General features: G+C 36.6%; 2 protein-coding genes across 3 annotated transcripts; one reads left to right on the top strand and one right to left on the bottom strand.

The window, feature by feature from the left end:
• The first annotated feature begins 6,922 nt into the window (after positions 1 to 6,922).
• On the top strand, positions 6,923 to 8,622 carry LOC131431967 (FMR1-interacting protein NUFIP1). Of its 2 annotated transcripts, none has more exons than XM_058597964.1 (2): positions 6,923 to 6,973; positions 7,040 to 8,622. In XM_058597964.1, exon 2 carries the CDS (start codon positions 7,057 to 7,059, stop codon positions 8,620 to 8,622), a length of 1,566 nt encoding a protein of 521 aa, XP_058453947.1. In that variant the 5' UTR covers positions 6,923 to 6,973; positions 7,040 to 7,056. The 2 variants fall into 2 exon arrangements, with proteins under 2 accessions (XP_058453947.1, XP_058453945.1); XM_058597962.1 differs by having other exon boundaries at positions 6,933 to 6,982.
• A 17-nt stretch (positions 8,623 to 8,639) lies between these two features.
• Positions 8,640 to 9,260, bottom strand: LOC131431968 (mediator of RNA polymerase II transcription subunit 11). Its single transcript, XM_058597965.1, has 2 exons — positions 9,082 to 9,260; positions 8,640 to 9,021 (listed from the first exon to the last, which is right to left on the bottom strand). Exons 1-2 carry the CDS (start codon positions 9,152 to 9,154, stop codon positions 8,687 to 8,689), a joined length of 408 nt encoding a protein of 135 aa, XP_058453948.1. The 5' UTR covers positions 9,155 to 9,260; the 3' UTR covers positions 8,640 to 8,686.
• Positions 9,261 to 12,228: the final 2,968 nt, after the last annotated feature.

The following is a 12,228-nucleotide window of genomic DNA, read 5'->3' as shown; positions in this document are numbered from 1 at the left end:
AATTGAAATTTCGATAACTATTAAGTGTACAGCACTTACGCTTTATGTGTGATGCACGTAGGTAGATTTCATGTGTAAAGCAAATATAAATTACGTGATTGTAAGCTGTGAAAATAGTTTGAAATAAAAATGGCTGTAAGTAACGAAGAAGAGAGTGCTCACAGATTTAGGATTGAAAATTGTTTTCTTGAACTTTTACGTAAGTTTATACGAGCTATCAAAAAAATCTAGAAACAATTATATTTATTTTTTTTTAGAATGCGATACAGTTTCAACTGCAAACAATACGGTCGGACAACAGCGACTTTTTGGTTTCATATAGGCAACGGAATGCTACTTGTATATGGATGCTACAATGTGCCAGTTATTATAAATATCAATTTAGCTTACATATTTGTTATTATCAATATTAGAAAAATTCTCGTTTTAAATATATAAAGGAAACGTAAAATCATTTTCGTCAATAAATATCAACCATTCTTCCAATAAATCAATAGACGAGCATTTGATTACCATTGGAAAAATACATGGAAGTTAAATGAAATACAGAAAAATAATATATGGATTTCATATAAGATACATGTGATATACCAATAATGGATAAGTGAAATTCACATGAAACATACGTATTGCCACAGAAAACAGATATACAGGCTCACATATGGGCTGTGTGTAAAATTTGCTCTTCAGTGTGGCGAACACTTGCAGATGTCGCCGCGATCGCTAATATGTGTTCCAGATTTCAATCACGCCAATTTGTTTTTATGTTGCTTAATATCACATGTCAAATCGTCGTGATTGTTCTGCTATTGAATTTAATTTTATTAGATTTTGTTCTTTTCTGTGACATGGTAATAAAAAGACATGGGAAGGAAATGTGAATTTTATACTTGTGGAAATCGCGAGAGCAGCTGTAGCCGCAGTGACGATATTTCGTTTTATAAATTTCCGAAAAACAATAAACTGTAAGTAACTTATTATTGTAGAGTTGAATTGCATTGAATTGAAAATAAAAATCTATTTCTTATGTGTTCTTTGTGGGTAAAGGCATGTTGCTCTCCCGAAGCAACTCATATTATTGAAACGAACGGAGCCGAAGCTTTTCGAATGAGAAAAATCTGCTCTAACCATTTTGCACCAACTGCATTCAAAAATATTGATAAGAAAAATTAAGGGTAAATACTTCAATGTTAATTCCTGTGTATATTTTAATAGAATAATATAAATTGTAGATTGACGCTTGGTGCGGTACCATTAACCTGTGAGGGACTTGTAAACAGAAGTAAAGATATTACACCAAAGATGATTTTCGAAAACAAGGTTCAAAACCCTGAAATAAAATTGTGGGATCAGAAGTACATTGAAAATGAGAAACTAAATAATGACCAGATTCTCGCAGACTCTTTCTTGTCAAAAGTTTGCCATAGCGATAATTATCATACATTATTAAAAAATGAAGATATCAATCACAAAGCTGAAAAGTCAATACAGTTTTTGTCATCTGATTGTTTTCATGACACTATTGTCAAAGAAGAAATTCTGGATGATGAACAAATTGCCACAGAGTTACCTTCGTTACAGAAAACCACCATTAGCAACGAGTTTTCGGAAGTATTAACCAGTAAAACAGACGGTCTTGAGGCTTCTTGTCATTCTATATATGACCAAGTTGCCAATGACAAAACTCTGAAAAATATATCGATGTATGAAAACCATAAAAACACGTTCAACGATGACAGCGAATCGTGGAATAAAACTAAAAGATGGAAACGTATACAAAATGAAAAGAAAACTATTAAAATCCTTAAGGTTAAGCTTAAGTCCGTTCGTCGTCAGTTTTTTGTATCTATGCAAACCAGTAATCGTCGATTAAAAATGATCAATAGAAGCAAACGTATTTCAATTAAGCTATTAAGTAAGATTAAAAAAATCATATGACGAAAATCAGATAGGGAAACGCTCGGGGAATTGGCTGAGGTTTATCCCATAGTAAAAGATTCATTGCTTAATGCAGCGCGACGCCCAGCCGCTCGTCGTTTTCATCCAGCTACGATGAAATTCGCAGCTGGAGTGTATCTAAACGGACCTCGTACTTACCGGTATATAAGAAACTCAAAGCAAATAATGTTACCACACAAAAACAGTGTGTACAATTTTAATCGAAACATTCGTTTAAAGCCAGGGTTGGACGGAGCAATCTTGAATCGAATGAAAACTAAAACTAAGTGGCTGCGAACTAAACAGAACAAATTAGTAATGATCTGCCTAGATGGAATGTCTGTTAAATCAGAACTGACTTATTGTGCTAAGTCCGACACGTTCTATGGATTTTCGGATTACGGCATTGTAAAGAAGGTCGAAAGGAATGATCCTACAAAACTGGCAACTGAAGCAGTTGTAATAATGGTCTCTGGGATATACAGTAGATTCAAGCAGATGTGTAAAATAGTTATTTATACAACTTGTTTTGTTTAATTTTAGTTCCATGAATTTTATCTTCAGCCTGTTGGGTATTTTCTTGCTCACAATACCCTTGGAAGTGAAATTCAAATGAAGCTCACAAGAAAAAGTATTATTGCTATTCGTGATACCGGACTCATACCGATAGCTCTGGTGATGGACCAGTCTACAACAAATCAAAAAATGATTCGTGAAGCTGGCGGAACTGCTGAACACCCAATAATACAAGTTGACAACGAAGATATAGCCGTTATGTTTGATCCACCCCATTTGTTGAAAAATGCACGAAATGCACTTTATAAGTACAACGCTGTATTCGAAGACCAGATAGCCTCATTTAATCACATCAAGCTTCTTTTTGAAACTGATGTGGCATCCACGTTGCGTTTAGCTCCCAAACTTCTTTATAAAGCTATTCAACTTCCACCGTTTTCGAAAATGAATGTTTCTATAGCAACACGTACGTTAAGTGAATCATGTGCTATTGCCATTCGACATTATGTAGAAATAGGATCACTACCAACAGCAGCACTACAATCAGCGTCTTTCATCGCACTCCACGATAAACTATTCGATACATTCAATTCGAAAGAACGTTACGTGAATTCAATTGGCAAGGTAAATGGAAATATTGTTATTTTGAAACCAACCTATCTAGACCAGATCTATGCAAGCTAACTTAATTAAAAAATCATTCAAAGTTTCTATCGAGCAGTGGTTCTAGTTTGCATGGAATATATGACTGAATACCAGTTGTCCTAACCACATTTATTACTTTAGCCTTACAGAACTCCAATAACAGACAATTCTGTGCATCTTAAATTTCTAGAGAAAACAAAACGAGTCTTCAAGACAATGTACTATACTGTAAATACGTGCTTCAACATTAAAACAGTAAAAAAAATTTGGGCCTATTCGAACTCATTACTTATACCAAATATATTAATTATTTTCAGGAAAAAAAATTGTCCAGAGCACTAACTAGTACCCAAAAACGTCCGGTATACCTTAAAGGTTTTATAGGGAACATCAACGCTTTGAAGTGGATTTGGAACACACACAGCTGCAATTATCTATGTACAAACCCACTGTGCCAGGACTGCTTGGAGAACTTTTTTTCTGAAATTCGACGCCGTTGTGGGTTTAATGAAGCTCCTAATGCTTTCCAATTTTGCACTGCATTTAAATATGCCATGATATCATCCAGTAAATCAAGTAACATCTCCAATGATGGTATGAATGGTGAGAACGATAGGCTTCCATTTTTCCTGAATGAGGAAGATCTTGAAGAAACTTTCACGGCGGTGTGAAACACTCCCACATTTGATTTCGAACCATTAAATGTTGATGCACCCTATCAGTTCCTCGCGAAGGACATAAACGCATTGATATATATCATTGGAGCAGCAGTTCATAAACTGCCTTATGCAAGATGTCGTTCAGTGTTGAAAATTGAACAGGATAACGCTTCCTCGCATAATGATATTGGGTTAGTTTCATTTGCCGTATTTAAACAAAAATTTAAAAAAAATTTATATGAAAATAGAAAACATGTTAAATTGCGAATGAAATAATATGTCAAATACGAAAGCTTCGGAACCTCAGTTTGCAAAGCATGTTTTACCAAAATAAAGGATTGTATTTTTAATATGTTTATTCAGGGATTTTTAAAAGAGACTCACTTCAGGAACAAAATAACAGCGAATAATAAGCGTCGGCAGAAACGCAACCGCAAAGCTGTTCGCATGAATTTGAACGAATTTATTTAGAAAGCTCCCGTACTCTTGTTAATTAATAAAATTACAATGAAATTGTCCGCATTTTCACTTATTCTATATCTGAGCTCTACCATCTGAAAAGTACGACTGAAAACATCGATACCGAATTCCTAAAATTGAAAATTAACGTCGATCTACTGAAACTGTTTACGATCTATGCATAATCCATATCTTGCTTGTCTCCTTGCCTATTATCTAAAGATTTTACGAAAGGTTCAATCCTAGTACTCGTTCTCTACGTACCAAATCCGCCATTCAGCACATACTTAAGGTTCTTATTGTGACATTCAGATCTTTATATACAATCCGATTCTGTATTCCGATCGAATCGGAATATTTAAATCGAATTAAATTTGCGATCTGTATTTCGATTGAGTTCGAGTTTTTCATACAACATCACTTGCGTTTAATGATATCGGGAGAAACAAGTAATTGGTAATAGTGTTGCTAATATAGTTCATCTTGATAATTTTTCTTGTCATATGAATGTTACACTATTCTCCAATGTACAGTTATTTGCATTCGTAATGGCTTGCGTGTTTGATGGAAGTGATTCTTCTGATGAATTAGATAACGGGAACTGGATGTGAATTGTGATGAAATCCTTCGCCATGGAATATTATCATTCAAAATAAGATTGGCGTTCACTGCCGTAGTCGGTTTGAAAACGATAGGCATCGGATCGCCATTGGTAAAAAACAGTTTCGGTTTATTGATTTTTATGCAATGTAGTCATTTTCCATTCGAGGAACAAAGAGCCGGAATGCTATCGAGTTCTGTCAACTGCAGTGAATTTGCGATTCAGTGCTTATTGTTTGCTTTGTAACAATAGTTTTGTAGCTCGTCCAGCTCTGTACCATCCTAGGAAACCGAACACATATGATCATATGTTTAAATGTCTAGTGGGAAATCAGGATTAATCAGGAATTTTATATCGCATCTCCGTTGTTTATGTTGTACCGGAAAAATGTTCAAATTATATTCGATCAATATTACTTGGTTCCCGAATGCTAATTATTCACATTTCACATTTCAGCCTGGAAAAAACCAATCTAAATCATTGAATCACAAATTGATTATTGAAAATCACCTCCTAAGCATCTACTCCACAAACATGTTGCTAAATGTTGGATATTCGATTCGATTTTCCAACTACTGTAAAAAGAAAATTTGTGCTATAGAAAAATAACCTTTGTTATCGTTCCGGAACGAAGAGGAACGTTTTGAAATATTGAGGCTGTGACCGAGGCGAACAGTCGAGTAGGTGGCTTTAGTGAGCCCAACGTACAGCAAATTTAAAATTTACACAGGAATTTGAAATTTTTTGTTCGAGCCTGTATATCTGTTATCTGTGGTTTTAGCTAGTACCACTGCTTACCTTCCACAGTTTTATGGTTCGACTTCTCGATGGTGACGACTTGACCTGTTGACTTCAAACACGATGGTGCTTTCGCAAACTGTAGTTTCAGACTTTCAAAGAGTGAAGACACTGCGTTTTGGGTTCTGATTTAAGACTGACTTTATTTACAAAATTATTAATATTTATACAGATTTCCTTACGATGCTACAATACAATTTTGACGCTACAATCCGATGCTACACTACAACCTTCTCTTTCACCCTACTTGTACCCAAACTGCCTGTACGGATAGTTCAGTTGGGATAAGCCCCTCTGTGCTTGTTCTCTAATTTCAAATGCACTTGGCAGCCTTATCTTCGGTTATGAAATATCATTGTTGCCTTTTGACCTGACTGTTTATTGCTTATAATCATGAAATACAAGTGATCCTTCGTTGGTTTAAATCAAATACTTTTATCGCCTATTTCTTGCATCCTAATCGTAAGATGTGAAATCTAATGTAAGCACTTTCAAGGATTGCTACGCAAGGCAACACATATAGTAGCGAATTAAGTTATGTTTTAGTGTTTCAGGCATTATAACTTATGTCGTTTTCGTTTTTAAATTGCACTACACCGGTGTAGCGAAAGCTGCACCTAAACCGTTCGTTTTTACCAATTGCACTACACCAGTGCTACACTGTTTCTGCACCGATACCACTGGTGTAGCACTCATCAAAAGTTTGGTGTAGCTCTGTGCAATGGAATCGTTAATTGTAGTCAATGGTTACTGTTTATGTTTTCGTCATTTTTGTTCGTTTTTCATGCCTCAGTGTAGCACTGCACCGGTGTAGTGCAAATTAAAAACGAAAACGCCATTAGTTTGTGGTTCCTTTTCGTCATTTTAGATGGTTTTCGAGTTAATATAGGAATAATAACTGAGACGGTAGAATTACCGTCGATATCCTAATGGCGAAAACCAGATAATTTCATTATTCACACAGAGTGCGTAGAAGTAAACAAATCGAAAAATGGCAAAACTTTTTTATGCTGATTTATTCAGTGGAAGGGAAATTCATAAAGTTACATACCTTTGAAAGAGGAACCCACTATTCATCGACTTATCAAAAATTGACCTGGGTATATACAGTAAGTCCAAATAAGAAATTGAAACCAATTTCAAAATATCCATCGATGTTTTCCTCCATTTACCGTTAATGTTAGTTTCGCAATTTTTTGAAGAGCAGTTGATATACAAGAGAATGAAAATGATTACAAGTAAATGAACATAAAACGATTATTTCCGTTTAGCGTGTAGCGCTCTTAAGTGTTTTTCCCAGTGTAGATTGAAATATTTCAAGCGCATGCTGCAAAACAATCCAAAACAGATTATAAAAGTAAAACGGGTATAGAATTTTGCATTTCATATCATTATTGTTTCTTGCATTTTATATTTACTACAGTTGTAACGAGGTACATCATGTCTACAGAAAAGGACAAACCTTTCCGACTGCCTCCACCAAAATTTAGTGATGAGACCAAGAAATCTTTGGATAATTTCACAAAGTTGCGGAACCCGCACTTCTCAACACCTTCGGGCATGTTACTGCCTCGCGAGAAGCAACCTCCGCCGATGTATGGTCCGCGGGGTTCAACGGTTCCACCGCGTTTCTTAGCACAACAGCAGCAAAAACGTTACCGCCATAGTACCGATCGCGGAAGATATCAACATCGTTTTTTGAAAGATCCTCAGCAAGGAAATCGAAATCAGTACTTCGATAGTGAGGTGATCCCTGAGCTACTGGAAATTAACTGGTCACTGTGGTGCGAAGGATGTGATGTAAATTGCAAAACGGATGAAGAGCTTCGGAAGCACTGTGAGGGTCATCGGGAATGTGCTGTCGCAGGGTGTAGGTATGTGGGTCACCCAAAGGTTATGAAGCGTCACTGGAGACTAGCACATGACGAAGAAAAGCTACGCGAAAAAGCTTACATGCAAACCAAACAAAGTCCAGAAGAAATATCGGATTGGCGCGAGGAGAGAAAAAAACGTTTTCCCACTAAAGCAAACATAGAACTTCGACAGAGGGCACAAGAAGAAAGATTCAAAAGAGGAGAAAGAATAGAAGAGAATAAAAACAGATTCCCCGAAAGAAGTCCAGCAGAAAGGAATCGTTCACAATTTTCTACAAGGAGAGGTCGGGGACGATTTGAACCAAGAAGTAGACGACCTCGAGTTCCTGATAAAGAGTCTGAAGCAATTCAAGATTCCGACGATGAGGAAAATGTCTCACGAGTTGCTTTTAAAGGAACGTCAAAGTTAAAAAATTACAAGGAAAAACCAAAAAACGCACTTTCGTTACTTGGTCAATATGGTAGCGATAGTGAGTGTGAGTCGGATACCGATTCTAAATGCAGTGCAAATTCGCTCGAATCGGAAGGATCGTCTATAATAGTAGAGAACACAGTGGAATCGACCGAAGAAGTACCAATAATTCATAATCCAGAAAGTATTCCACTAAACGACGAATCAGATACAATATCGGAAGGCGAAATTGTAACCAAAATACCAGATAACACAGCGGAATCAATCGAAAAAATACCAGTAATTCATAATCCGGAAAGTATTCCCATAAACGACGAAACAGATACACTATCAGAAGGTGAAATTGTGTCGAGTACATCAGAAGATGACGAGGAAAAGGTAGATATCAGTGATCAACCATCGACAATAATTGAAAAAGAACCGGATAATCCAGAACAGACTGGATCAAAAAGTAGACATCGTTCGCGAAGGCGTCGCAACGGGAAATCCTCTGAGGTGCAAGGCGATGGTCCCACCACTTCCAAAGTAGCACGTGTGGAGCAACAACCGATACTGAATTATCAAAAATTTCGACGCATTCGTCAAAACACAATGCTTGAAAAACTTCTAGAGCCGGACATCCGTCATGAGCGCAATGTATTACTACAATGTGTGCGATTTGTCGTGGAAAACAATTTTTTTGGAATAGGGCAACCGAAACTTAATGAAAATAATCGATGAGTTCAATAAAAAAAATCTTGTCGAAATTCTGTTCTTTTAATTTGCTGTACCATGCCCAAATCGTTCACATCATCACACCGGCTGTGCTGGAAGGTGCATTCTGTCCTACCCGTTGAGTTTGCAGACGGTTGGTGGCTTGAGCATATTTAATTTTACATTCCTCCAACTCTTTAATACGATCCTTGACGTGCTGTATGCGATGCCATGCCATCTGTAGGACCTTAGCGGCAGCGTACCCGGAACCTTCGTGAGGCTGTCCGGTGGAAACCTGCGTCAAGTAATTTATTTGTTCCGACAGTTTCGATTCCACAATGTTAAGCGACTTGAGAAACTGATTTGTATGGGTTTCCGTGGCTTTCTGACTGGTCTTCTCTTTACTGAGTTCGAGTAGTGCTTGGCCTTAAAAACGAGAAGCGGCAATCACAGCATGTCGGTACTGGGTATTAATGAAAAACGTACCTGCACTCTGCAAACACAATATCAATTCTTTTTCGATGGAATCCAGTACTTGTATTTTATCAATTGCGGTCATTGTAGTTTTTGTTAATAATACAATATCAATAAAAATTATTTAAACTAAATCAATGTTATTGACATCGATTGTTTGTTGATTTGGTTTGACAGATGCCGTAAAACTTTTTGTGAGTAGAAATCAGTGCTGTCAACAGTTTTTTCCAAAAATCTGTATTTGGCGGAAAAATCTATCTGTACAATATCTTTCTCGAAAAATCAAACATCGATTTAATGCGGAAACTGATTTTGCGACCAAAAAAAAAGGTCGCTCGACCTGGTTTACCCCTATGGAATCCAACAAAAAAACTGAAAATCGGTATTTATCTGTATGAAAATTGAAATATCGGTATTTTGAGAGAGCATATCTGTATTCCTGTATCAAGTCCAAAAATCGGTATAAATACCGAGAAATCGGTATAGTTGGCAGCGCTTGTTGAAATTCCAAATTCCAATCGACATAAAGCTCATGTCACACTAACGAAAGACATTAACAAGGTTGCCAGATTATGTCAAAAATCAAAAACCACATTTGCGAACGTCGCGAACTGTATATTACAAAAGTTAGTTGTAGTTTTAATTAACTCCTATTATTATGGGATCGATAGTTTGAGCTGGTGATGTCTGCAGTTACGGCGTAGATCTTAAAAAACCAGATTTATTGCAATGAGTGCGATCAAGCTGCTCAAATGAGATGTGTACACACATTCCTGGTGGCTCTTTTACTTCAAATTTAGATTTTTTCTTGAATCTCGGAAAAGGTGACAGAAATGAAAAAAAATGTATCCCGTGAAGAAAATATGGCCAAACATATACGTCGTATAATGTATGCACTTCCACGTTATTTATAGTACAGAACATAATTCGATTTTTCGCAGAATATCCGATTCCGGCTACAACGAAAGTAATGGCTCAATAAAACATTGAATATTTAAAGAAATATATCATACCGGTCAATTTCATGCAGTAGATTAGCGTTGCGAAGATTTACATCCCGTAAGAATGCTCTGGGGGATTTCTTGTCACGAATAATTGTCAAACATTGAACAAATTTGTTCCTAACATCACGAAACATGTGGCTATATTCGAATTCAATTTTTATTTGCTACTAATTCTACATATAAACACATGCACTTATTTACATCACTCAGTTTTGCACTGAAGAAAAATGGTTACTTTGATGAATCACCGAATTTCGGTTGTCTATAAATTTTTGTAAGTTGATATAATTAATTTCATAGTCGAAAACATGTTTTCGTTCGGCACGTCAGAAAAGACATTGCACACCGTTGCAAAACAAAAAAGTGTTCTGTAAGTAGCAGAAACTTTACGTCTGCTTAGCGGTTCAAATTGAACTGCCGAATTTAGCAGTAAGCAGTTCAATTTGAACTGCTCTGCACTGATGAGTCAAAAACGAAATGTAAAAATATCATTAATATGCTGATTTCAGTAAAACGACCAATTGCTGGTAAACACGGTAATTTACAAAACCGAATATCAGTATAACATTTTGAATTGCCGAGAAATCGGAAATAATAAACCGATTATTTTGGAAAAAAATATCTTAGCCGAAATTTCAGTAAAATATCTCTTAGCCGTTCGTTTTCAGCATTTTTTTTTCGCCGAGATCAAAATTAAGTTTCAAGTGTTGCAAAAATTGGCCGTTATAAAAAAACGCGTGATATCATGTCAATTGTACCCGGATAGGCATGGCTGCCAGCGGGCCAAAGACCGAGTGCCAGAAATACACTTCAAACGGTACAACCGTATCCGCCAGGATTTTCCACATAGGAATCTTTGACCTTTTCAGCAAAGGTGAAAAGATGAAAACGCTCGGCTAACTAAGATACAGGCGACTATGTTTTGCCAAATTGGATTTTACAGCCATCGTTGAACTAATTTTGGTAGCCGTCTGGTGGACATGGCTGCCCAGCTAGCCAAAAGGCTGTGCGATATGGGTGCTGCTATGTTGGGCGCACACAAATTTTACATTTCTCTCCCCTAGTTCTATGTACGAGATTCGATGCGGACTCGCCTAAGAGTGCCATGCTCGCTAAAAAAGGATGATTGATCATGAATTACTGATCATATATCTGACGGTATGAAGAAAGAATTATGTTGTTGCGTTCAGTACAACTTGAGACATTTACGATTTAGTATTACCTCCACAGTGTTGAATTTTGAAAGGATTTCACTGACGACCAACCAAGATTGAGATGCGACAAAATAACGACAAAATGCTGCAAAGATAGCGAAACTGTCATTCGCATCGATTCAACATCATTAAGACCACTAACCAGAAAAATATTTTTTTCAAATTCACCGTTAAATGACAATGCTTTTATAATAAGAATAATAGTCTTTGTCTTAAATCCTCGTGCTTCATTCGAAACATTATCAATATGGCCTATAAATATAAACGACTATGAATAAATTGTAAATCGTCTACTCGGTTTTGACAGATACATACTTGTCGATGCTTTTAGTGAACCAACAAAAAATTCTTGCCGGTAGAGAATATTACCTTTTAAATCTGTAATTGCGTTTAATACACCGGACGATTTATTTCTCCATTCGCTCTGATGCTTGATAAAAAAGGCGAGTGGATAATGTCAGAGACATAACTGGATGTCGTGAATACGAAAACAAATGACATGTTCCATAATACTTCCGAATATCAATTAGTTGATCAATTGTATGAATTATGCAAGCATTCCCCTTTTCCACATTTTTCGCAAAAACAAAGAAGGCTTCACTTGATTTCGATTACTGTGAATTTCACACAGTGAAAAGTGCACAAATCTAATCAAACAGTTCTAGGTTTTCACCAGGCCCGTGCGCAGGGGGGGGGGGGGGTTTGGGGGTTTTAACCCCCCCCATGAAGAATTTTTTTAAAATTAAGTTTCATGAACAATGGAGTACTTATTATATTAAAGTGTAAATAACTTGACAATTCATATTTTTTATCAATTTATAAACTGACATAATTTGAACCCCCCCCCCCCCGCGCACGATCCTGTCAGAATTCGTTTTACATTTTTGGACACCCCCCTCTCCCCTTGAAACCCCCCCATGGATGATTCCTGCGCACGGGCC

This window comes from Malaya genurostris, chromosome 2 (assembly GCF_030247185.1).
Source record: "Malaya genurostris strain Urasoe2022 chromosome 2, Malgen_1.1, whole genome shotgun sequence".
In the NCBI taxonomy this organism is placed as follows: domain Eukaryota; kingdom Metazoa; phylum Arthropoda; class Insecta; order Diptera; family Culicidae; genus Malaya; species Malaya genurostris.
The sequence above is the reverse complement of the archived record's forward strand: the minus strand, read 5'-3'. Positions and strand labels throughout refer to the sequence as shown.